The 22,824-nt window shown below is 39.9% G+C and overlaps 1 protein-coding gene across 1 annotated transcript; it reads right to left on the bottom strand.

The window, feature by feature from the left end:
• Positions 1 to 361: 361 nt before the first annotated feature.
• On the bottom strand, positions 362 to 21,387 carry epdr1 (ependymin related 1). Its single transcript, XM_021612617.3, has 3 exons — positions 18,105 to 21,387; positions 16,495 to 16,703; positions 362 to 4,038 (listed from the first exon to the last, which is right to left on the bottom strand). The coding sequence occupies exons 1-3, from the start codon at positions 18,551 to 18,553 to the stop codon at positions 3,848 to 3,850; spliced, it is 849 nt and encodes a 282-aa protein (XP_021468292.2). The 5' UTR covers positions 18,554 to 21,387; the 3' UTR covers positions 362 to 3,847.
• Positions 21,388 to 22,824: the final 1,437 nt, after the last annotated feature.

The following is a 22,824-nucleotide window of genomic DNA, read 5'->3' as shown; positions in this document are numbered from 1 at the left end:
AAGTTATTCATTTTAACCACCTAAATATACTCATGTATCTAAAACTTTAAAAAATTAATTTCCCAACTGCTTTTTCTATAATTCTACAGGTTCTTTATCATTCTCTGTACCTTATATTCCAAAGCAACCACATTATGCAGGCCGTCCATGGTATTGGGCAGATGCTATTTGAGAACTCATCTGCTTTACAAATCAAACTCTAGTTATCTTATTGCAGAGCACATTGTACAACTGTTTTTTTTTTGAAAATATTGTATTACAAGGTATGCTTTATGTGTAGACTATGCCATATGTATTGGCTAATATGCAGCTGTCGCTTTTAAACCCTCATTCTAGCATACATGACACACACACACACATCTTTCTATCTACATGCTTTTATTTGGGTTTCTATGCAAAGTATATGTTTCTTTAAGCCTGCAGCTAGTTATTTGAAATGAGACATACTGTATGTATCATACCAAAACATGATTCAACAATTTAATTAACTGACAGAGAGATGGCTAATGAAACACAAGTTGACATTTACAGTAGGCTTGTCTAACATTGGCTAGCTTTCAATAAATTGGCTAAATGGTAAACAGATTTACTTCTTCATATTGTCAAGACAATTCGTATTGTATGCAACATATTTCAAGTGCACTCAAAAACAGATATTTCTATTTTTTCAGTCTGGGAGCTAGCTAGCTATGTATATGTTCCTCTTCATTAGACAGCAGCTCACGTTTTCGCAAGAAGCTGTGTTTACATCATAGATAGAAGCATAGCCTTCATCACGAGGTGTATGTACGGGAGTTCTGATTGGTTTTAAGTTTAGTAGTTAAGCAAATTTTTCTTAGCGGCTGAGTGTTGGAATATATGTTTTAGGAGAAAATGTGTAAGAATTGAAGGGGCCAACAAATTTGTGTCACAAGAATGTTTTACTGTCATATACAAAAAAATCTGTTCCTCCCTTAAGGCTTCGGCCAACCACCTATCTGTCCTACACCTCAACACACTTACGGACCCTTCCCAAATTAATTTGAAGGCAGCATACTTCCTGGGGTCCAGCACAATTAAGGCAGTTATACAGTTTTAAAAACATTACAATTCAATTCACAACAGATTATGTGTGTGCCCTCAGTCCACTACTTCACTAGCACATATCTACGACATAAAATGCACACGTGTACATGTGTGTATAGTGTGCGTATGTTATCATGTGTGAGTGTATCCATATGTCTGTGCGTCTTCACATTCCCTGCTGTTCCATAAGGAGTATTTTTATCTTTTTTTTTTTTTTGTTAATCTAATTGTACTGCTTGCATGAGTAACTTCATGTGGAATAGAGTTCCATGTAGTCATGACTCTATGTAGTACTGTACACCTCCCATAATCTGTTCTGGATTTGGGGACTGTGAAGAGACCAATTATTATTTTTACTGTGAAATAGCATTGTATCTGGTCAAACACCATTTTTTCCAAAACTTTACTAAGGGTTGGTAACAGGCTGATGTTTGGTTGGATGTTTGAACCAGTAAAGGGTGCTTTGCTATTCTTGGGTAGCGGAATTACTTTTGCTTTCTTCCATACCTGAGGGCACACACTTTCCTGTAGGCTTAGATTGAAGAGATGGTAAAAAGGAGTGGCAATATCGTCCACTATCACCCTAAGTAATTTTCCATCCAAGTTGTCAGACCCAGGTGGCTTGTCATTGTTGATAGACAACAATAATTGTTTCACCTCTTCCACATTCAAGTTACGAAATTCAAAATTACAACGCTTGTCTTTCATAATTTGGTCAGTTATAAATGGATGTGTAGGTTCAGAATTTGATGTTGGCATGTCATGCCTAAGTTCGCTATCCTTGTCAATGAACAAATCATTAAAGTACTTATATATATCAGTGGATTTTGTGATGAGTGAGCCATCTGATTCAATGAATGATGGAGCCAAGGTTGCCTTTTTGCCCCAAATTTCATTTAAGGTACTCTAAAATATATCACTAGCCACTTTAAACAATGCTACTTAATATAATGTTTACATACCCTATATTATTTATCTCATATGTATACGTATATACTGTACTCTATATCATCTACTGCATCTTTATGTAATACATGTATCACTAGCCACTTTAAACTATGCCACTTTGTTTACATACTCATCTCATATGTATATACTGTACTCGATACCATCTACTGCATCTTGCCTATGCCGCTCTGTACCATCACTCATTCATATATCTTTATGTACATATTCTTTATCCCTTTACACTTGTGTGTATAAGGTAGTAGTTTTGGAATTGTTAGCTAGATTACTCGTTGGTTATTACTGCATTGTCGGAACTAGAAGCACAAGCATTTCGCTACACTCGCATTAACATCTGCTAACCATGTGTGTGACAAATAAAATTTGATTTGATTTGAAGCTGTTTATTATCATTCTTTATATTATTTATCTTTGTTTCAAAGTACAGATTCTTATTTTGTTTAGTCACATGATTTCTTAATGTACAGTATGTTTGCGAATCGGCTGTGCAGCCGGACATATTGGTCAATCTTTTTGCCTCATCCCTCTCAACCATAACATTTTTCAATTCCTCATCAATCCACAGAGATTTAACATTTTTTTACAGTAATTTTCTTAATGGATGCATGCTTATTAGGAACTGGAACAAGCAAATTAATAAATATGTCAAATTCAGCATCTGGTTGCTCCTCATTTCACACCATAGACAAGCAAATATTCTTTACATTTTCAACATAAATCACTACAAAACATCTGCTTACAAGTTATAGGCTGATATTATTATGTTAGTATATGCTTATACATATTTCATTAGGTATGTTAGGATTACTTCTGTCTGAAATCCCATGTAACATAACTTGTTTTATCTACCCGCTTGGCATAGTTCTGGCTACAGTACAGTATCCAGGCCATGAGGAGTAATCCCTTCATTGTTGTTATGGAACCCAAGATGGCTACCAGTTAGATCTTCGAGTTGCTCACCTAAAATGGCCGACCGGTAACATCCGGTCACTTCCTCATACGAATCGTAGCCTCTACCAAGATGTCCATTGTTAGCCAAATAGCATGCTAACTCCTAGCTGCTAACCCTAATGCAAACTCCTCCCTACTGTACATAGTTCTGTATGCTGTACCTATAACCTGAAGCTTACTAGCCTCCACTGTATATACTGTGTGCTACTACCCACAGCCTGTGGCCTGCTAGCCTAGCATGCTAGCTTTTCTTGTATATCTTACATATGCTAGCCACTAATTGTATCTTGTGTATGCTATGCTAGCCCACCTGTATATACTGTCATAATGTGTGCTACATTAGTTGGCTGCTACAAACTTCTCTTTGTAAGCCATACTGTTAGCCTAGCTGCTAATACATGCTAGTAGCTCTGTCCATAGTGTACTATTGTGTCCTACTGTGTACCACATTAGCTTATGCTAATACCTGACCATTATAGTACGTGTCATCCTCATTGCTATTACATAGTCATTAGCCTGTAATGCCATTATGTAATACATGCTCTTCTCTTGTAGACAACCACTACAACACTTACACTACTAATAGTCTCCTCTTCCTGTTTGCCGTGTGTGCGTGTGTGTGTGTGTGTGTGTGTGTGTGTGGTAATAAAGTGTGCCTTGTCTCTTTGTCTCCTGCTGGTCATTCTACATCCTCTAACCGGGATGCTGGGACAGTTGGACCTACACCGAAACCGGCACTAATAAGAATTAGTTCTTAACTGACTTGCCTAATTAAATAAAGGTTAAATTTGGTTAAAAGTGGGGGAAATGTGAAAACAGAGCATGGGGTCAACGAGCATGGGGTCAAAGGGGAAAGGTGAAGGCCTCAGCAGTCGGAGTTCATCCTCTCTGGGCGGGCCGACTGGCAGCTGCTGGGCGGTGTGAAGACTTCCGGGTCGCTGATGCCCAGCTGGAGGTCAAAGAAGCGGGTAGAGGTAGTGATGCTGCTGTTCCTGGTGTAGGTCTCCTGGACAGGGTAGCAGTCCTTCACTGTGTAGACGCCCACCCACGCCTCATCTGGTGTAGCAGGGAGAGGTAGGATTAGGATTGACTTTATTGTCCCTGAGGGGAAATTTGTACATTAAAATGTTCTGTTGCGTCTACATAGAATACCATAGGTTAAAAACATGAGCTTCCCCGCCACACACACACACTTCGCAGGTTAATCAGTCCATGGCAAGGCTGTGACTTGGTGGTCAGTTCCACATGATTTAAGAAGTCAAACATTAGTCACATAGTGGCTAATGTGGCCTAGCAGTACTGGCGCAGCATTTGACACATATCTACAGTGTCTGCTTAATTTTGAATCTGGCCAACTACCTCTATCTATGATATTTTCAATAAAATCTGAAAATCTCTTAATGTATACTTGAAAAAACACTATGCACATGGATATCTTCCACAATAATGCACAATTATGAGTTAGACATCACAACATACAAATAGGATACTTTGCAAGGGTCTGTATTCTCAGAGTGGTGAAAACGATCCCATTTCACCAAGAGACAATTTGCAGCAAGACAACTAGGAAATCGCCACCAGGGGTCAAGTGGACAAAATCTGTGTTGACTGTTGACTGACTCACATGATGCCCTTTTGAAATAAGTTGCTTGTCATCTCCTGACAAGCACTTTGCACTGAACACCCTTAATAAAGGGGATTTTCACCCTGGGGGAATCTGGGCTTGTTTTCATTATGTCATTGTGTGTGTAGATATGGTTGTCCTTGTTCAGTAGAGCTATTGGATGTCTTTCAGTGATGTTCCTATCAGCGGACTCATTGCTAAATATACAAGCTGACAAAATAACTTCATTTATCTACTGAAACCCATATTGTGTGTTGCTAGCTAACACACTGTGTTACAGTGGGGGGGAAATCAAATAATTGTTATGTTTGCTGACTTAATTAGGTAGGTACCCAGCTAATCTAAACACAGCAAAAAAAGAAACTTCTGGGGGGAATGGCCCTAGCCCTCACCCTCCGATCCAACAGGTCCCAGACGTGCTCAATGGGATTGAGATTTGGGCTCTTCTCTGGCCATGGCAGAACACTGACATTCCTGTCTTGCAGTAAATCACCCACAGAACGAGCAGTATGGCTGGTGGCATTGTCATGCTGGAGGGTCATGTCAGGATGAGCCTGCAGGAAGGGTACCACATGAGGGAGGAGGATGTCTTCCCTGTAACGCACAGCATTGAGATTGCCTGCAATGAGCTCAGTCCTATGATGCTGTGACACACCACTCCAGACCATGATGGACGCTCCACCTCCAAATCGATCCCTCTCCAGAGTACAGGCCTCTGTGTAATGCTCATTCCTTCAACGATAAACGTGAATCCGACCATCACCCCTGGTGAGACAAAACCGCGACTCGTCAGTGAAGAGCACTTTTTGCCAGTCCTGTCTGGTCCAGCAACGGTGGGTTTGTGCCCATAGGCGACGTCGTTGCCGGTGATGTCTGGTGAAGACCTGCCTTACAACAGGCCTACAAGCCCTCAGTCCAGCCTCTCTCAGCCTATTGTGGACAGTTTGAGCACTGATGGACGGATTGTGCATTCCTGGTGTAACTCGGGCAGTTGCTAGCTGAAGTATATGTTCATTAAAAGTAGTTAAACGTACGCCCCGGTTTGTCAGCATACAAGGAACAAACATAACATGGTGTTAGATTGGTAGTCGCTATGACACAACAAAGAAAATAAAGGAGTAACTCGGCAAATTTCTGCAACGAAAATTGAACATTCTACCACAAGTCAAGTGACGTGAGTAGTCGAAGATGCTAGCTTGCAAGAGCGAGGACAACGAGCCGCAGCAGCGAGAGTGACAGCAGCGAGAGCGAGGACAAAGAGCCGCAGCAGCGAGAGTGACAGCAGCGAAAGCGAGGACAACGAGCCGCAGCAGCGAGAGTGACAGCAGCGAGAGCGAGGACAACGAGCCGCAGCAGCGAGAGTGACAGCAGCGAGAGCGAGGACAACGAGCCGCAGCAGCGAGAGTGACAGCAGCGAGGGTGACAGCATCGAGAGCGAGGACGAGCCGCAGCAGCGAGAGTGACAGCAGCGAGAGCGAGGACAACGAGCCGCAGCAGCGAGAGTGACAGCAGCGAGAGTGACAGCAGCGAGAGTGACAGCAGCGAGAGCGAGGCTGCATTGGAATCTGACGAGCAAGTTGATGAGCAACATGCTGAAGTAAGAGAAATTGACACTGTTCCTGTTCTCCGTCATGGATAGGCTTAGTCCTCCTACTCCTATGCAGTTAACAGGCAATCTAGCTGACAATTGGAAACGTTTCAAGCAGAGATTCAATATCTACCTAGCAGCCAGTGGAGCAGGGGGAGATGATGACAAATTGAAAGCTTCCATTTATCTGCATGTTATTGGAGAGGATGCATTGGACATTTACAATAACTTTCAGCAAGATGATGCAAACTTGACATGGACTGTGCTAATGGCTAAATTTGAGGTTGGTACTTTTGGTTGGTACTTTTGACCACCAAGCCAGAACATCACGTTTGAGAGATAAAAGTTTTTCTCTCATGATCAGAATCAGGGAGTCAGTTTTGACCAGTATTTGGCTGAGCTGAACACATTGAGCAAAATGTGTGAATTTGAAAATCTGAAAGACTCACTAGTGAAAGACAGGATAGTCTGTGGCATACTTGATAATGGACTCAAGGAGAGATTGCTGCATGAGCAAGATTTAGTGAAGTGAATATGTGCTGAGCAGCTGAAACCACCAGAGCACAAGCTAAAGAGCTATGCAAGGATGAGACGTCAGTGCATGCAATAAAAAGAGAGGAGCACCACACACAACAACAAAAACAAGCAAAAGAGACATCAAAACACTACATGTGGAAAATGTGGATTTATCCACAAGCCAAAAAATTGCTCTCCATATGGAAAATCATGCAACAACTGTTAATAATGATAATAATGTTAATAATAAATAATAATGTCTCAAAATGCTGCAAAGCTGAGGTTACAAAGTAAAAGGTTCACACAGTCAAGGAGGAGATTGAATAATTCTTTGTTGATTCTGTGGAAATATGCAATGCAGTAAAAGTTGAATGGATTGTGACATTGACTGTGAATGAAACTATAATACCATTCAAGCTTGATACTGGAGCACAGGTAAACCTGTTGTCGCTGGATGACTACAAAACACTTAAGGTGTAGAGCAAAATACACCCGGTGAAAATTAAGGTTACTGGTTATACTGGGGAGAACGTACCAGTCAAAGGAAGCTGCATAGTAACTTTACAGCACAAAGGAAAACAGTTCAGAGCACAGCTGCTGATCGTGGAAATGAGTGTACAGCTTATTCTTGGAATCAATGCATGTGAAAAGCTCAATTTGTTGAAAAGAGTGTATGTAGTGACATCACAGAGTGAAAATGACCAAAAATCATTACTGGCTGAGTATGAGGATGTGTTTGATTGTCTTGGATGTTTACCAGGAGAACACATTATGTACTGATGACAAAATTACTCCAGTTGTGCATGCATGCAAAAGTTCCATTTGCACTGAGGAAAAAGCTCAAGGAGGAACTCGGATGCATGGAAAAGATGAACAAAAATGGATGAACCTACAGACTGGGTAAGCTCACTGGTTATTGTGGTGAAAAAGAAGGGCGATCTCAGCATATGTCTAGACCCAAGAGATCTCAATAAAGCATTTCAAGTTGCCAACCACAGAAAGTCAACCTAAAACTAAACAAGGACAAATGCAAGATTGGTGTGAAAACACTTACATTCGTGGGAGACGTACTTTCAGGGGAGGGAGTCAAACCAGACCCGAGGAAAACATCAGCCATCAACAACATGGAGCGCCCGAAAAACAAGGACGACGTGAGACGCTTCATGGGCATGATCCCCTACCTTGCAAAGTTCATTCCTCAACTGTCAGCACAGTCCGCTCCACTCAGATGTCTTCTGGAACAGAAGAATGAATGGGAATGGTCCCATGAACAGGGAAACTGCTTAAAAAACCTAAAGAAGACAATCACAGAAGAGCCAGTGCTCAGGTTCTATGATTCAGAGAAAAGCACAAGGATTTCTGCAGATGTGTCAGTTTGGCCTGGGAGCAGCTCTTCTGCAACAGCATGACGACATATGGCAACCCGTCGCTTATGAGTCCAGAGCCTTGACAGGCGCAGAGACAAGGTATGCACAAAGAGAGAAAGAACTACAGGCGAGCACATACGCTTGTGAAAGGTTCCACTAATAAGTCTAAGGACGAGACTTCGAAGTAGAAACCGACCACAGACCATTGGTGTCAATCATATCTAAGCCACTGAATGATTTACCAATGAGAATCCAGAGAATGTGGATCCGACTGCAAAAGTATGATGTGGAGATGATCTATACCCCGGGAAAGTTAATGTTCGCCACGACACGCTTTCTTGAGCAGTCAACAAGAAAGAGAGCTTTGACACACAGAAAAACACTGAGATTCGAGCTTACGTTGACATGATCGTAGCATCACTTCCTGTGTCTTCTGAGAGAATGGAGCAGATCAAAAGAGAGACTGCGGCTGACCAAACAATGACAGAGTTGAAAGAAACAACACTGATAGGATGGCCCGCACAGAAAAACAACTGTCCAAAGAGAATACAGGATTACTGGATGTGCAGAGCAGAACGCACCGTTGTGGGTGACATAGTGTTCAAAGGCAACAAGATTATCATTCCCATGACACTATGTAAAGAAATGCTACAGAAAATACACGACGGCCACTTGGGTGAGGAAAAATGCAAACGACGAGCACGAGAAGTAATGTACTGGCCAAGATTGAACCAGGAAATCAGCCAGACCACTGCTTCATGTGAACTGCCAAAGCAGCAAGCAGAGCCGCTAATCCCTCATCCAGTACCCAACAGACCCTACTACAAAGTTGGAGTTGACCTTTTTGACTGCAATGGCAAAAGTCACATTGTTGTTACCGACTACTACTCAAACTACCCTGAAGTAGCAACACTGCCAACTACCTCCAGCAAAGCTGTAATCACCTACCTGAAATCAGTCTTTGCAAGACATGGTTGCATCTGAACTGTACTCAGACAATGGCCTGTAGTTCTCAAGTTCCGAATTCCGATAGTTCGCTCACGACTGGGGATTCCGACACAACATTTCCAGCCCCAACTACCCAAGGTCCAACGGCTTAGCAGAGAGTTCAGTCAAAATCGTCAAAGGTCTGATGAAAAAGGCACACGTTGGAAAGGAGGATTTCCTAAAAAATCTGATGATCTTCCGCAGCGCACCACTGCAGAACAGACTTTCACCTGCACAAATGTTGATGGGACGTCGCATCAGAACCAACCTACCCATCCATGAGGACTTGCTAACACCCAGAGGTGCTCACAAAGTCACTATTCACAAAGGAAAAACAGAAAGACAAACAAAAACAGCAACACGGCAAAAGTGCAAGACACTTACCTGAACTGAAACCTGGAGATCATGTACGACTCCGAGACATTACTACAGGAATCTGGATGCAGCAAGGGTGTGTGCAGAGAGAAGTTTTACCGCGATCCTATGAGATCCAAACGGAGCATGGATCACAACTGAGACGAAACAGAGTGGATCTAAGGCTTCAGCCATTCACTCAAGGGACTGAGGATCATCAGGAGGATACTGCTGAAGCGTCAAATGCCTTTAGAAATGGACAATTCAGTCAGAACACCCTGACTGACAACGCTGTCCAACTGTTTCAGGAAGCACTTCAGCAGAATGACCAAAAAAGACTGTCAGAGCCCCTGAAAGGCTATTGAGTAGCTTGGATGAAAGGTGTCCAGGGGTGCCCAGAGTAAACGGCCTGCTCCTCAGTCTCAGTTGCTAATATATGCATATTATTATTAGCATTGGATAGAAAACACTCTGAAGTTTCTAAAACTGTTTAAATGATGTATGTGAGTATAACAGAACTCATATGGCAGGCAAAAACCTGAGAACAAATCCAAACAGAAAGTAAGAAATCTGAGGTTGGTATATATTCAACCCATTCCCTATTGAAATCCCCTTGGGATATGAATGAAGATTCACTTCCTAGGGCTTCCACTAGATGTCAACCATCTACAGAAATTTGAATGAGGCTTCTACTGTGTTGTGGGACTGAATGAGAGGGGAATGAATCAGACTACTGGCAGAGAGCCAGTTCCAGGTCACGCGCATACCACATGATATCTTCCTGCGTTCCGTTCCTCCTCAAGACACAAAGGAATTCTCCGGTTGGAACTTTATTGAAGATTTATGATAACATCCTAATGATTGATTCTGTACTTAGTTTGAAATGCTTCTTCGACCTGTAATATAACTTTTTGAAGATTTTGATGAAAAAATGATCGACCATCACCAGCGTTTGGATAGGTGTACCAAACACGCTAAAAAAAGTAGCTAATTGGACATAAATAACGGACATTATCGAACAAATCAAGCATTTATTGTGGACCTGGGATTCCTGGGAGTGCATTCTGATGAAGATCAAAGGTAAGGGAATATTTAGCATGTAATTTATGGTTTATGTTGACTACAACATGGTGGCTAATTTGACTTGTTCTGAGCACCGTCTCAGATTATTGCATGGTTTGCTTTTTCTGTAAAGTTCTTTTGAAATCTGACACAGCGGTTGCGTTAAGGACATGTATATCTATAATTCCATGTGTATAACTTGTATTATCATCTACATTTATGATGAGTATTTCTGTTGAATCGATGTGGCTATGCAAAATCACTGGATGTTTTTGGAACTAGTGAAGGTAACGCGCCAATGTAAACTCTGATTTTTTATATAAATGTGAACTTTATCAAACAAAACATACATGTATTGTGTAACATGAAGTCCTATGAGTGTCATCTGACGAAGATCATCAAAGGTGAGTGATTAATGTTATCTCTATTTGTGCTTTTTGTGACTCCTCTCTTTGGTTGGGAAAATGGCTGTTTTTATTGTGGTTTGGTGGTGACCAAACATAATCATTTGTGGTGCTTTCGCCATAAAGCCTATTTGAAACAGGACACTGTGGTGGGATTAACAACAAGACTACCTTTAAAACGGTATAAGATACATGTACAGTGAGGGGAAAAAAGTATTTGATCCCCTGCTGATTTTGTACGTTTGCTCACTGACAAAGAAATGATCAGTCTATAATTTTAATGGTAGGTTTATTTGAACAGTGAGAGACAGAATAAAAACAAAAAAATCCAGAAAAACGGATGTCAAAAATGTTATAAATTAATTTGCATTTTAATGAGGAAAATAAGTATTTAACCCCTCTGCAAAACATGACTTAGTACTTGTTGGCAATCAGAGGTCAGACGTTTCTTGAAGTTGGCCACCAGGTTTGCACACATCTCAGGAGGGATTTTGTCCCACTACTCTTTGCAGATCTTCTCCAAGTCATTAAGGTTTCGAGGCTGACGTTTGGCAACTCGAACCTTCAGCTCCCTCCACAGATTTTCTATGGGATTAAGGTCTGGAGACTGGCTAGGCCACTCTGGCTAGGCCAATTGCTAATAAATAAAACGTTTTTAAAAAAGGGGCACCTGGACTTAATGTTTTGTTTATGTGAAAAGAAATAGAGCCACAATAGAGTATTGTTGGACAGACTATATTTAGTTGAAAAAAATAATACATCAGAATATGTTTATTGCCTCTTAAGTGATGAGAGCAATGTAAAATAAAAAAAAGCAATAACAATTGGGGGAAAGAAATGTGTGTTATTAAAAATTGCATGTTATGCAGGTTGGGTAAACAAATGTGATGTGACATGTGTAGTTACATATAAAAGTAGTTTTATTTTAAAGGAAGGAAAATGTGTTGTTATGTGTTAATAACATTTAGGCTACGTTACCCAGCAGGCTATGCGGGGGGGGGGGGGGGGGGGGGGTTAGGTGGTTGAAGAATGCCTTGCATGGCTAAACAGGGAGTTTTCTAGGTGAAGTATATGTTCATTAAAAGTGGTTAAACCTACGCCACGGTTTGTAATTATACAAGGAACAAACATAAGTGACCTTAATTGCCTGTTAGTGTCTTAACGACCGTTCCACAGGTGCATGTTAATTAATTGTTTATGGTTCATTGAACAAGCATGGGAAACCGTGTTTAACCTTTCTAGGGTATGTGGGACGCTACGTCCCACCTGGCAAACATCCAGTGAGATTGCAGAGCGCCAAATTCAAATATTGAAATACTCATTATAAAAATTCAGAAAACAAAACATATGTTACATCATCTTTAAACCTAACTTCCTGTGAATCCAACCACGGTGTCAGATTTAAAAAATGCTTTACGGCGAAAGCATACCTTACGATTATTTGAGAACATAGCCCAGTTGACAAATCATTACAAAAAGTAACCAGCCAAGCAGAAGAGTTACAAAACTCAGAAATAGAGAGAAAATTAATCCCTTACCTTTGATGATCTGCATATGGTTGCACTCAGAAGACATTCATTTGCTCAATAAATGTTCCTTTTGTTCGATAGTCTCTTTATATCCAAAAACCTCTGTTTTGTTCGCGTTTTCTTCAGTAATCCACAGGCTCAAACACAGTCAAAACAGGGAGACAAAACATCCAAATTGTATCCATAAAGTTCATAGAAACATGTCAAACGATGTTTATATTCAATCCTCAGGTTGTTTTCTAAATGATTAATAATATTTCAACCGGACAATAACATCTTCAATATAAAAGGTAAACAAGAAATGCACTCTCTCGGGATTGAGCATGAAAAAGCTCTGTGACACGTCAGGGTCCACTCATTCAGATTGGTCTTACTCACTCATTTACAAGAATACAAGCCTGAAACAATTTCTAAAGACTGTTGACATCTAGTGGAGGGCATATGAACTGCAAATTGAGTCCTAAGTCAATGGATCCTGTAATGGCATTGAATAGAAAACTACAAAACCCCCAAAAAACGACTTCCTGAATGGATTTGTCTCGGGTTTTCGCCTGCCAAATCAGTTCTGTTATACTCACAGACACTATTTTAACAGTTTTGGAAACTTTAGAGTGTTTTCTATCCACATCTACCAGTTATATGCATATCATATCTTCTGGGCCCGAGCAGCAGGCCGTTTAATTTGGGCATGCTTTTCATCCAAAATTCCGAATGCTGCCCCCTACCCTACAGAAGTTAAAACCTTTACAATGAAGATCTGTGAAGTTATTTGGATTTTGACGAATTATCTTTGAAAGACAGGGTCCTGAAAAAGGGCATTTCTTCTTTTGCTGGGTTTAGATGACAAAATTTGCTAAACAACTACAGGTAGCCATATCTATGACTATAAATAGAAGAGGTTTTAAAGTCGGAGATCTATTGTCTCTCCATTGTAAAACCTCTTCTCTTTTTAGTCGTAGATATGGCTACTAAACAGCAAGGTATAACATTACAACCAGCCACCTAAAGCTAGGTTTACCAGCAAACGTTAGTACATGACTGGAGATTGATAGCTAGTTAGCCTGGCACCTGCTAACTTGTTACTATGCACAAGGCCTCCCATTTGTAACTTTTTAGCAAACGTGTAACATCAGCAACTGGAAATAGTTTTACTAGCTAGTTATGTAGCATAATTGATAAGGGTTGACAATGCTTATGATTATGACCGTGGATGCATTTCAAAATGACAAACTTATAAGCATGACGCAAGATAGGATTCCAAACAGTTGTAAATAACATATATTAGCTATCCAGCAACTAAGCTAGTTTGGCTTACTAGCTAGCTAACAGTGAGGAGAAACAAAAATACAACAATTTAACAGTTGTAAATCTCAAAAACTGATACGCTTGATTATTTTTACTGAGCAAATATTTTCCTAAGCATGCCTGTTAGACATGGCTGTAGCTTGATACTGTCAGCCTACCTACTTCGGTACATTTGCACGGTCTGGTCACTGTGCAAAGGTTGAGGGTCACGCCATATTTATTTCTATTAGGCTAGATATTGTTCTAAATGTAATCTCTGTGCCTATGCACATGTATGCATGTTCAACTAGTCTACCCAAATGTTGTTATGCTGGCACAGTTCAACTGTCGTTCAAATTGTGCAATGAAGTCTAATTTATTATAAATTTGTTGTCTTACAGACCATACCGTGTGGTGCCTGGGATTCTTCCTGGAGTGGATTTTTGGAGAGAAACAGAATTAATTTGCCTGCGTGTGTCATTGTAGTAGAACTGTATCCTGTGAAATATATCCCTCTTGATGGATTGGACATTATGCCAGATTTCAAGCAGAAGATGACTCAAGAGGAGCTGAATGGCAGTTTGATCATGACAACACTCCACCTACAAGTGTTCCCTGAACTTACTGTATGTTTCTTTGGAATGGCAATTCCATCATGACCACCTCTCCCATTATTGTACATTCCCCACCAGTTCTTTTAGCTACAGATTGTTACACCAGATAATGTGATTTAACCAAAACATTTTGGTATCCCTTACTACGAGTTACAGAATAGGTACCGTTTGGTGTAGCACAGAATGTTTGACCAACCTTGTGGTCTTCGTCCTCAATTCGTGGAAACACAAGTCTCATAAAATATCCATGTTCATTTGCAGGGGGTCAGTTTGAATTCAGAAAATGCTCAGTTATTAAAGTAAATACAGATTTTGCTCCATCAAGTAATACAACCATGTGTACGTCTCCATCTTGTCTATTTAAATTATTCTCTCATTCATCGAGACTGTTGTCTGTCATCATGACATGCGGCACTTTGGGGTGGACACGCACCTGTCTCGATCAATTGTTATCTGCTATTATTTTACTTTGTTACTATTTTTCCTTTAGTTTATTCAGCAAATGTTTCTGGATTGTGAGTTAAGGGCAAATAAGCATTTCACAATAAGGTCTACACTTGTTGTATTCGGCGCATGTGAGAAATACAATTTGATTTGAAAAGTATTGATTTTAATAACGAAGCATTTTCTAAATTTCGAACGGACCCCCTGCAACAGAACACAGACATTTTGAGGCTTCTGTTTCCACGTATCGAGGACGAAAACAGCATTGCCAAGCTAAAATTGGTCGAACATTTCCTATGCTACACCAAACAGAACCCATCCTGTTAATCCCAGTAATGGATACCAAAAATCTTTGGTTAACATCTGTTGTAACAATCTGTAGCTACAGTTCTCTGCACTTTACTACACCTGAGACACACTGAACTGTACTACACTGTTCATACTGTATTTTTGGGGGTATGTTACCATATACATTTTTTGTTGAATACCGAGTCCTCTTTTTGAGATGGCATTAAATATTGAACATTCCCCTGTATTTTAGATTTTGACAAATAAGCATTATTTGGATATATCTGAATGTCTAACATCTGTTTGATGCTACAGAGCCCTGTACAGCTTATATAAATATATTTTGTGAATCCATATTTGAATCCACAGACAGCCAGAACAGCACACGGGCATGATGACAAACTTTTTTTAAAATTACCTATAGAAGTTCTGAGATTACTGTGTGTTGGTCGTTCAAAGTAAATAACGGCATGAACCAAGGTTGTGGGCATGCCCCATCTACTTAACGGGGTGGTATCTGCATTCGCTATAAATGTTGGACTTTGTGGTTCACTATGAGCAGACGCATACAAAAGAAGTCAAAACTTTCCGATTCTAGCAGTGAAATTAAATTGTACTTCTTCTAGCTTGTGGTTTGGATAATGTTGATGTTTTTAACAAAAACGTAATGTTGTTAATATAGTAATGACTATGTCGTGGCAGAGCCAGGGGGAAATTCCTCTTTAACGGACTTCCCCAGAGGAAGTTGACACCACTATTTCTTTGTAATTTCCTGTCCTAGAGAGGAAATGCATGTTTAGGTTCAACCGAAGAATGATGAAGGCTACTTATACATATTCACAAATTGGGTATGAGAATTTCCACGTGGAGTTGATAAACATTAACAAATAAGGCACTGAAGGCTGTCAGTGAAGCTGTGTGCAACAGTATGGGTAAGCTCTGGACATTGTCTTTCATCTTGAAAAAGTTGATTTCTACATTGCTCTGTATATAAAAATAAAAGTAAACATTGAAGCATTTCCTGTTTCTTCTAAATAAGATGGTGTTTGCCAGCCAGGTGAACTTGATGCTTCCAAACATTTATAAACCAACTTTTTGGTCTTCAATGGACCTTCACTTCCTTCTAAGTATACAGTTTTTCAACAAGCACCTGGTAACACAATGGAGTGAGTGTAGGAACACCTTCCTAATCTCGAGTTGCACCCCCTTTTGCCCTCAGGACAGCCTCAATTCGACGGGACATGGACTCTACAAGGCGTCGAAAGCGTTCTACAGGGATACTGGCCCATGTTGGCTCCAATGCTTCCCACAGTTGTGTCAAGTTGGCTGGATGTCCTTTGGGTGGTGGACAATTTTTGAGTGTGAAAAACACAGCAGCATTGCAGTTCTTGACGCACAAACCGGTGCGCCTGGAACCTACTACCATACCCTGTTTAAAGGCACTTACTTACTTTTGCGGGCTGGTTTCCTATCTGACCACTCCTGCACCTCGATCATGTCTCCAGGTCCACCGATAAAGTACTGGTCCTCATAGGTGGAGTTCATAGGGATGTCAAAGGGGTCCCAGGCCTGGGTCAAGGGGATCTTAGAACACTGCTTCGTCTTCTGCTCGATCTGGAACAGCAGGCCACTGTTGTACAGGTAGATAAACTCAAAGTATCTGGAGAGTGAGTGCAAAACAAAGGAAATATTAAAATGTCAAGTTTGTAATAATAGGAGAAAATGCATGTGATTTGAATCAATCATACTGTAGCTAGGTAAATAGTAGCTATTCAACAAGAAATGCAGGGTTAGTCCTTTTAACATTAGGCCTATTATATTGTTATTATTTTGCATTACTGATTGATCATTGATAATAACCAAGTAATTAGATTATTGTTCAAGGTCTATCTATGCTGTGAGAACAACGCTTTTCCTCTTTTGGCTCTGGCTGTTGTCATTTGTTTTACTTACATGGAACCCAAAACCGGCTGCGCGCATGCGCTATCGTGCATAAATGTATTTTGTCCCCCTACACCAAAAGTGATCACAACACGCAGGTTAAAATATCAAAACAAACTCTGAACTAATGACATTAATTTGGGGACAGGTCGAAAAGCATTAATCATGTATGGCAATTTAGCTAGTTAGCTTGCATTTGCTAGCTAATTTGTCCTATTTAGCTAGCTTGCTGTTGCTAGCTAATTTGTCCTGGGATATAAACAATGAGTTGTTATTTTACCTGAAACTCCTCTACTCTGACCATTAATCAACACATAAAACGGCCAACTGAATCGTTTCTAGTCATCTCTCCTCCTTGCAGGCTTTTTCATCATTGAACTTATATGGTGATCGCATCTTTCATAGTATTACCACGACAACCGGCAAAACAGTTCGTCTTTCAATCAACCACGTGGGTATAACCAATGAGGAGATGGCACGTGGGTACCTGCTTCTATAAACCAATGAGGAGATGGGAGAGGCAGGACTTTCAGCGCAATCGGTGTCAGAAATAGGAATGACTTCTATTTTAGCCCTTGGCATCGCAGACGCTTGTTGTCGCGTGTGAGCAGTGTGGGTGCAATAATTGAATAACATGGATTTCTAAATTAATTTTGCGGCGCACGCGATGTGTCTGTCTGGTGAGCATATTAGGCCTATTAGGGGTACGGAGAGCTTATCCAAAAACAGGGCACTGGATCAACTACTTTCATGAAGGTCAGCAGCAATGCTGACTCATAGGTCTGAACATAAAACAGTTCTAGTTCATAAAGAACACATATGCTTATTATTTAAAATATGAATACAAAAACATGTATAGTCTTATTATATTGGTAAAGGTTCAATATCACACAAAATGTCTTAGATTGGATATTTTTGTTTCATAATTTTGCTGTTATTGTCTATTCAGGTCTGCAATCACAATGGTAGAGGGACAGCTCAAGCCATATTGACGCTTTGTAGCGGCCATCATCGGTATTTCATCAGTATCCACAATACCTAACCTTTGTTTACTTGACCTCAGCAGTTGGACAAACGCTATTCATGAATAAAAACGAATGTTTCAAAGTAGCCTGCTTACTTCTGGCATGGTGTATGTCTTTTATTCTGTTGAAGAAGCCTTATTCTGTGGTTCTGTGCATCATACGACACCGAGGCCCGTGTATTTCGTCCTGTGTTGTGGTTGTATTCGACGGATCTGCCCTCCCATTGCAAGGGCGCAAGACAGGGCTGAACCGGCGGTGCGAAAGCTGTCTCCGGGTAGCTCAAAGCAGGTACCACCGCTCCCAAGCAAAATGCAAACACAAGAGATACAACATGAGTCATCCTGGAGATATGGAATTCATTCAAGTGAAGGTAAAAATCATGAACTGTTGATTTCATTTGATATGTGGCAGCAGGTTGATAACACCACAGAGTCTTTGATACCGTTACACTCAAATAAAAAGCCCTTTTGTTTTTTTCAGAGCAGCTCACGCAGTCGCAAATCCGTCCTATGATAATAAACATGTTTGTATAAAAAGGATACATTTACGGTAACATTGTTATATTAATTATTGTAAACATAAATAGCATGATATGTAGTCGTACCTTAGAATTTAACAAGCACGGGAACATTTAGCATTTTAAAATGTACATGTTTCAAATTGATATTTGCCCACTTATCTTTATTTCTTTACAATGTATTTATATAAATGATATAAACGTAAATAATAGCCAACAAATAATAGTCCATACATAGTATGGAACGCCGTTTGGGTCTTGACTTATCAAAAAAGATACAATTCAAAGAACACTATTTGACGTGTCAAATAAGCTTGTTGACCAATCAGGACCTGAAAATGACTGCAGTCACATAAAAAATGTATGAACGCGATAAATTGTTACGTAGTTATTACACAATGATTACAGTATCACTCGTATTTCATATGTCACAAGGATTCATCGATATGTATGCTATGATGCTGGTAAAGTTGTCTCGCGCACCTGCCCTTCCCTGGACAGTGCTGATCGTAAAAACGCTAGCTAGCTGATGGATGCAAACAATGTTCTTCCCCAAAACACAGCAAAACGACATAATATGTTTCAGTAGCTATAGTTAGCTAGCTAAGGGGGACAGATCAAGTAGCTAGGTGTCATCATCTAAAATAACCCTAACTTGTAAGACAGTTCTTACTTGATTAATGGTGGGCGGACCCATTTATGTGAAGCTAGCCACAATAAGGATTAGCCACAATAGTGGACTTTGCGGTTAGCCTTCAAAATAAAATGTTATTGACAGTAATGCAAATGAATACAAATAGTAGAATTATGACATAATTGAATAGATCGTGCTAAACGAGTTTAGAATGTTATATAAATTCAACAAAATACAATAATTTATTGATTTGACAAAAAATGTGAAATCACACTGGATGTATTAGACTTTAGAATTGCATTGGGGGCATCACTGTACAGCCTACCTATGGATTGTGGATCAGTGACATGGGGTATCAGTCGTAGCACTTATTGCGGGACTCTGAAACAACTGTGAATTGAGCCACATTTATTTTACCAGTCAACCTACTATCTGTATTGAACACTGTTCCAGGGGAAAAATAATACATTGTGGATGTTTTGGAGCTTGATAACTCTTGAGGAGGACTTTGGGGAAAAAGCACTTGGGTACTGAGTAGGCTGATACCATATTTCATTGATCCCTCGTTAGGTAAGGCTGTACAGTGCAATATGAATGTTAAAACGCACAATAGTCTGACTATTGACTATCTGAAGGTGATTTCCCACAGTCAAAGTCCCGCAATATGAGCTATGACGCTAATATTTCTGTAAACTCTTCACAGTTGTCTTCTCTGGGTGTCTCCGAGTGGACTGATACCCTATTTCATTGCTCCACATTCCAACCATGTTTAACATTATCAAGTGTGATTTCCCACAGTCAAAGTCCCGCAATATGAGCTATGACGCTAATATTTCTGTAAACTCTTCACAGTTGTCTTCTCTGGGTGTCTCCGAGTGGACTGATACCCTATTTCATTGCTCCACATTCCAACCATGTTTAACATTATCAAGTCTAAATATGGCATGATTTCACCAATTGTAACCTTCTGCATCACTTTCAAATAGGGACTTTTATTTTAAAGGCGAACCACAAATTCCACTATTGTGGCTATCTTCACAACACATATCCCGGTACGGTCAAGCCATAATATAGTAAGTAGTTAGATAAAGCTAGCTGGATGATTATAACGTTAGTTTTGGGCAACAGGGTTAAGTAGCAGGCTAGCTATTTTTTTCAATAGGAGAACAACAAGTGGCTACCTAGCTAATACTTACTCACATGGATTCCTAAATCATTGCTAAGAATAATGAAAATGACTCCAGTTTCTACTGTTCATTGTTTTCAGGCTGGTTGTATTGGTGCTAGCTAGGTACCAAGCTAAAGCTAGCTAGTTACCCCAAAAGTTATTTGCAAACATTTTTGATCCTGATCTAATATCAAATAATATCGAATGCTTACACAGACGTTTTCCCATTTGGTCGAACAAATAATGCCTTATTACAAACGCGGTACTGTATAGCTGTGACAGTGATCGTACTTGTTGCGCTTGGCTTGCACGTGCAAATTCAGCGCACACAACATTCTATAATAGAACTGTGTTATTTGACGCGTCAAATTAAACGCTTATTTAACAAGTCAAGTATATTTTACGCACAAAGACCCAAACGGCGTTCCGTACAATAGTTACATTATGGTTTTATTTATCTTACTGTTATCTAGATCTGTTCATGTGCATGTTTTTATCATACTTGTCATGAGAGGGCGGGCTTGTAAAAGTTTTGGTTCCATCAATCAGCTGATCGCTAGTTTCGCCAGAGATAAAACAATTGCACAATTTCTAAACCATACTGTACTGTCTTTGACAATAGAGTTCGCCCGCTTGTAGTCTACCTCTGGTTTGTTCAGCCATTGCTATAGGGAAATAATAGGGGTTTGGCACATATAGCGAAAATAAGGTCTGAGATTAACACATGTTTGGGAGATTTTATACGTTTTGTTCTATGAGATCATATCAGTCAATTAACATGACATTTATGATTGATGAAGGCTTTGTGCTTTTATGTGCCTTTTTAAATTGCATAAAATGCGTCATAATTCACAAAAAGTGACGTTAGCTGATTAAGATGATTTAATTGAACAAAACCTATAAGATCTCCTAAACTTGTGTTTACCACATACCTTATTTTGGGCATTTATCCAAAACCCTACCACAACGCTATTTCCCAATAGGCTTTGTTCAACGAACCATTGCGGAGTTGGTGCCTACAAAAAGACGCCATTACCTATTGCCAGAGAGGAAGAGAGGCCCAACTCGGCGGAGAATCTGTCTCCCTCCAGTAGGTGGCGTTTTTTTTATTCGCTCACCAACCAATGAGTTTTTGTATGGCGGTAAATGAGAGTTTCGAATTTGGTTAGCAAAAATATGAATGCCTTGTTTGCTACATTCGGTTTATTGATCAAATATAAGTTTCGTAATGCTTAAGTTGTTACTAGTGTACTGATATAAGTACGACACGTCACATCCCAGCAACTTTGAGAAAACACGCTGTATCGCATATTCATAGTAGTATTGCGTTTCTCTCCATGGAATACAGGTGGTTGACGTCAACAACCTTCATGACAAAATAATATCACTATAATGAGATGTATCCACCAATCAAAAGATATGATAGGCGGGAGCTAGACAGCCCGCTAGGCCACTTTGTGGACAACGACTCATATTGTTAGGGTGAAGAGACATGTATCTAGTTTCAAGTTTCAATGTACAGTGAAATGCCTTTCTTGCAAACTCAAAACCCAACAATGCAATATTCAATAATGTATTACTAGAAAAAAAGACACGAGAAATAAGAATAGGAAATATGAAATAAACAATAAAGTAAGTAAGTACGCATACTATACACTGATAATATTTTAAGTCAGTTCCGATACAATATTTACATGTGCAGGGATATTGGAGTGATGGAGGTAGATATGTATAGTGGTAAGGGGACGAGGCAACAGGGTATAATATAAACAGAGTAGCAGTAACTTGCATCTTGTCAGTATATCCAAAATCTTTGCTATTGATCTCTATGTGGGAGGGTTAGGTTATAATGCCGCATTTAAAACAACTCGGAAATATGCCGACTTCCGAGTGTTCATGACAGTGGAGGCTCCTCAGAGGAGGAAGGGGAGGACCATCCTCAGTGAATTTCATAAAAATGTAAATTGTAAAACATTTTAAAAAGTTATATTTGGGATAAAACTATACTAAATATAATCACATCACCAAATAAGTGATTAAAACACACTATTTTGCAAAGGAGGTCTACAGTAGCCTCAACAGCACCATGGTGTAGCCGGAGGACAGCTAGCTTCCCTCTTTCTCTAGGTACATTGACTTCAATACAAAACCTAGGAGGCTCATGGTTCTCACCCCCTTCCATAGACTTACACAGTAATTATGACAACTTCCGGAGGACATCCTCCAGTCTTTCAGAGCTATTGCAACTTAAACTTACATGTTGTCCACCCAATCAGAAGATCAGAGAATGAATCTAGTACTGAAAGCATAAGCTACAGCTAACTAGCACTGCAATGTATAACATTTAGCGAGTAGTTGACTCAAAGAGAGAGAAAGACCAAAGTTGAACACTTTTGAACAAATTCATTTCTTCCAAAATTAAGATGCAAGAGAGAAATAGAGAGAGATTGTCATTCTTTTTCACTTTCACTTACTTAGCTAGCAAATGCAGCTAGC

Source organism: Oncorhynchus mykiss, chromosome 8 (assembly GCF_057628025.1).
Source record: "Oncorhynchus mykiss isolate SJ-2025 chromosome 8, ASM5762802v1, whole genome shotgun sequence".
In the NCBI taxonomy this organism is placed as follows: domain Eukaryota; kingdom Metazoa; phylum Chordata; class Actinopteri; order Salmoniformes; family Salmonidae; genus Oncorhynchus; species Oncorhynchus mykiss.
The sequence above is the reverse complement of the archived record's forward strand: the minus strand, read 5'-3'. Positions and strand labels throughout refer to the sequence as shown.

What these genes read in the sequence shown, in the direction of transcription:
- epdr1 (XM_021612617.3), bottom strand. Translation starts at nt 18,553, where the DNA reads ATGTATCCTTTTTATACAAACATGTTTATTATCATAGGACGGATTTGC. An exon ending in AGACATACACCATGCCAGAA is followed by an intron (nt 16,704 to 18,104) that starts GTAAGCAGGCTA and finishes CTCACTCTCCAG; the next exon opens with ATACTTTGAGTTTATCTACC. An exon ending in TAGGAAACCAGCCCGCAAAA is followed by an intron (nt 4,039 to 16,494) that starts GTAAGTAAGTGC and finishes CTGCTACACCAG; the next exon opens with ATGAGGCGTGGGTGGGCGTC.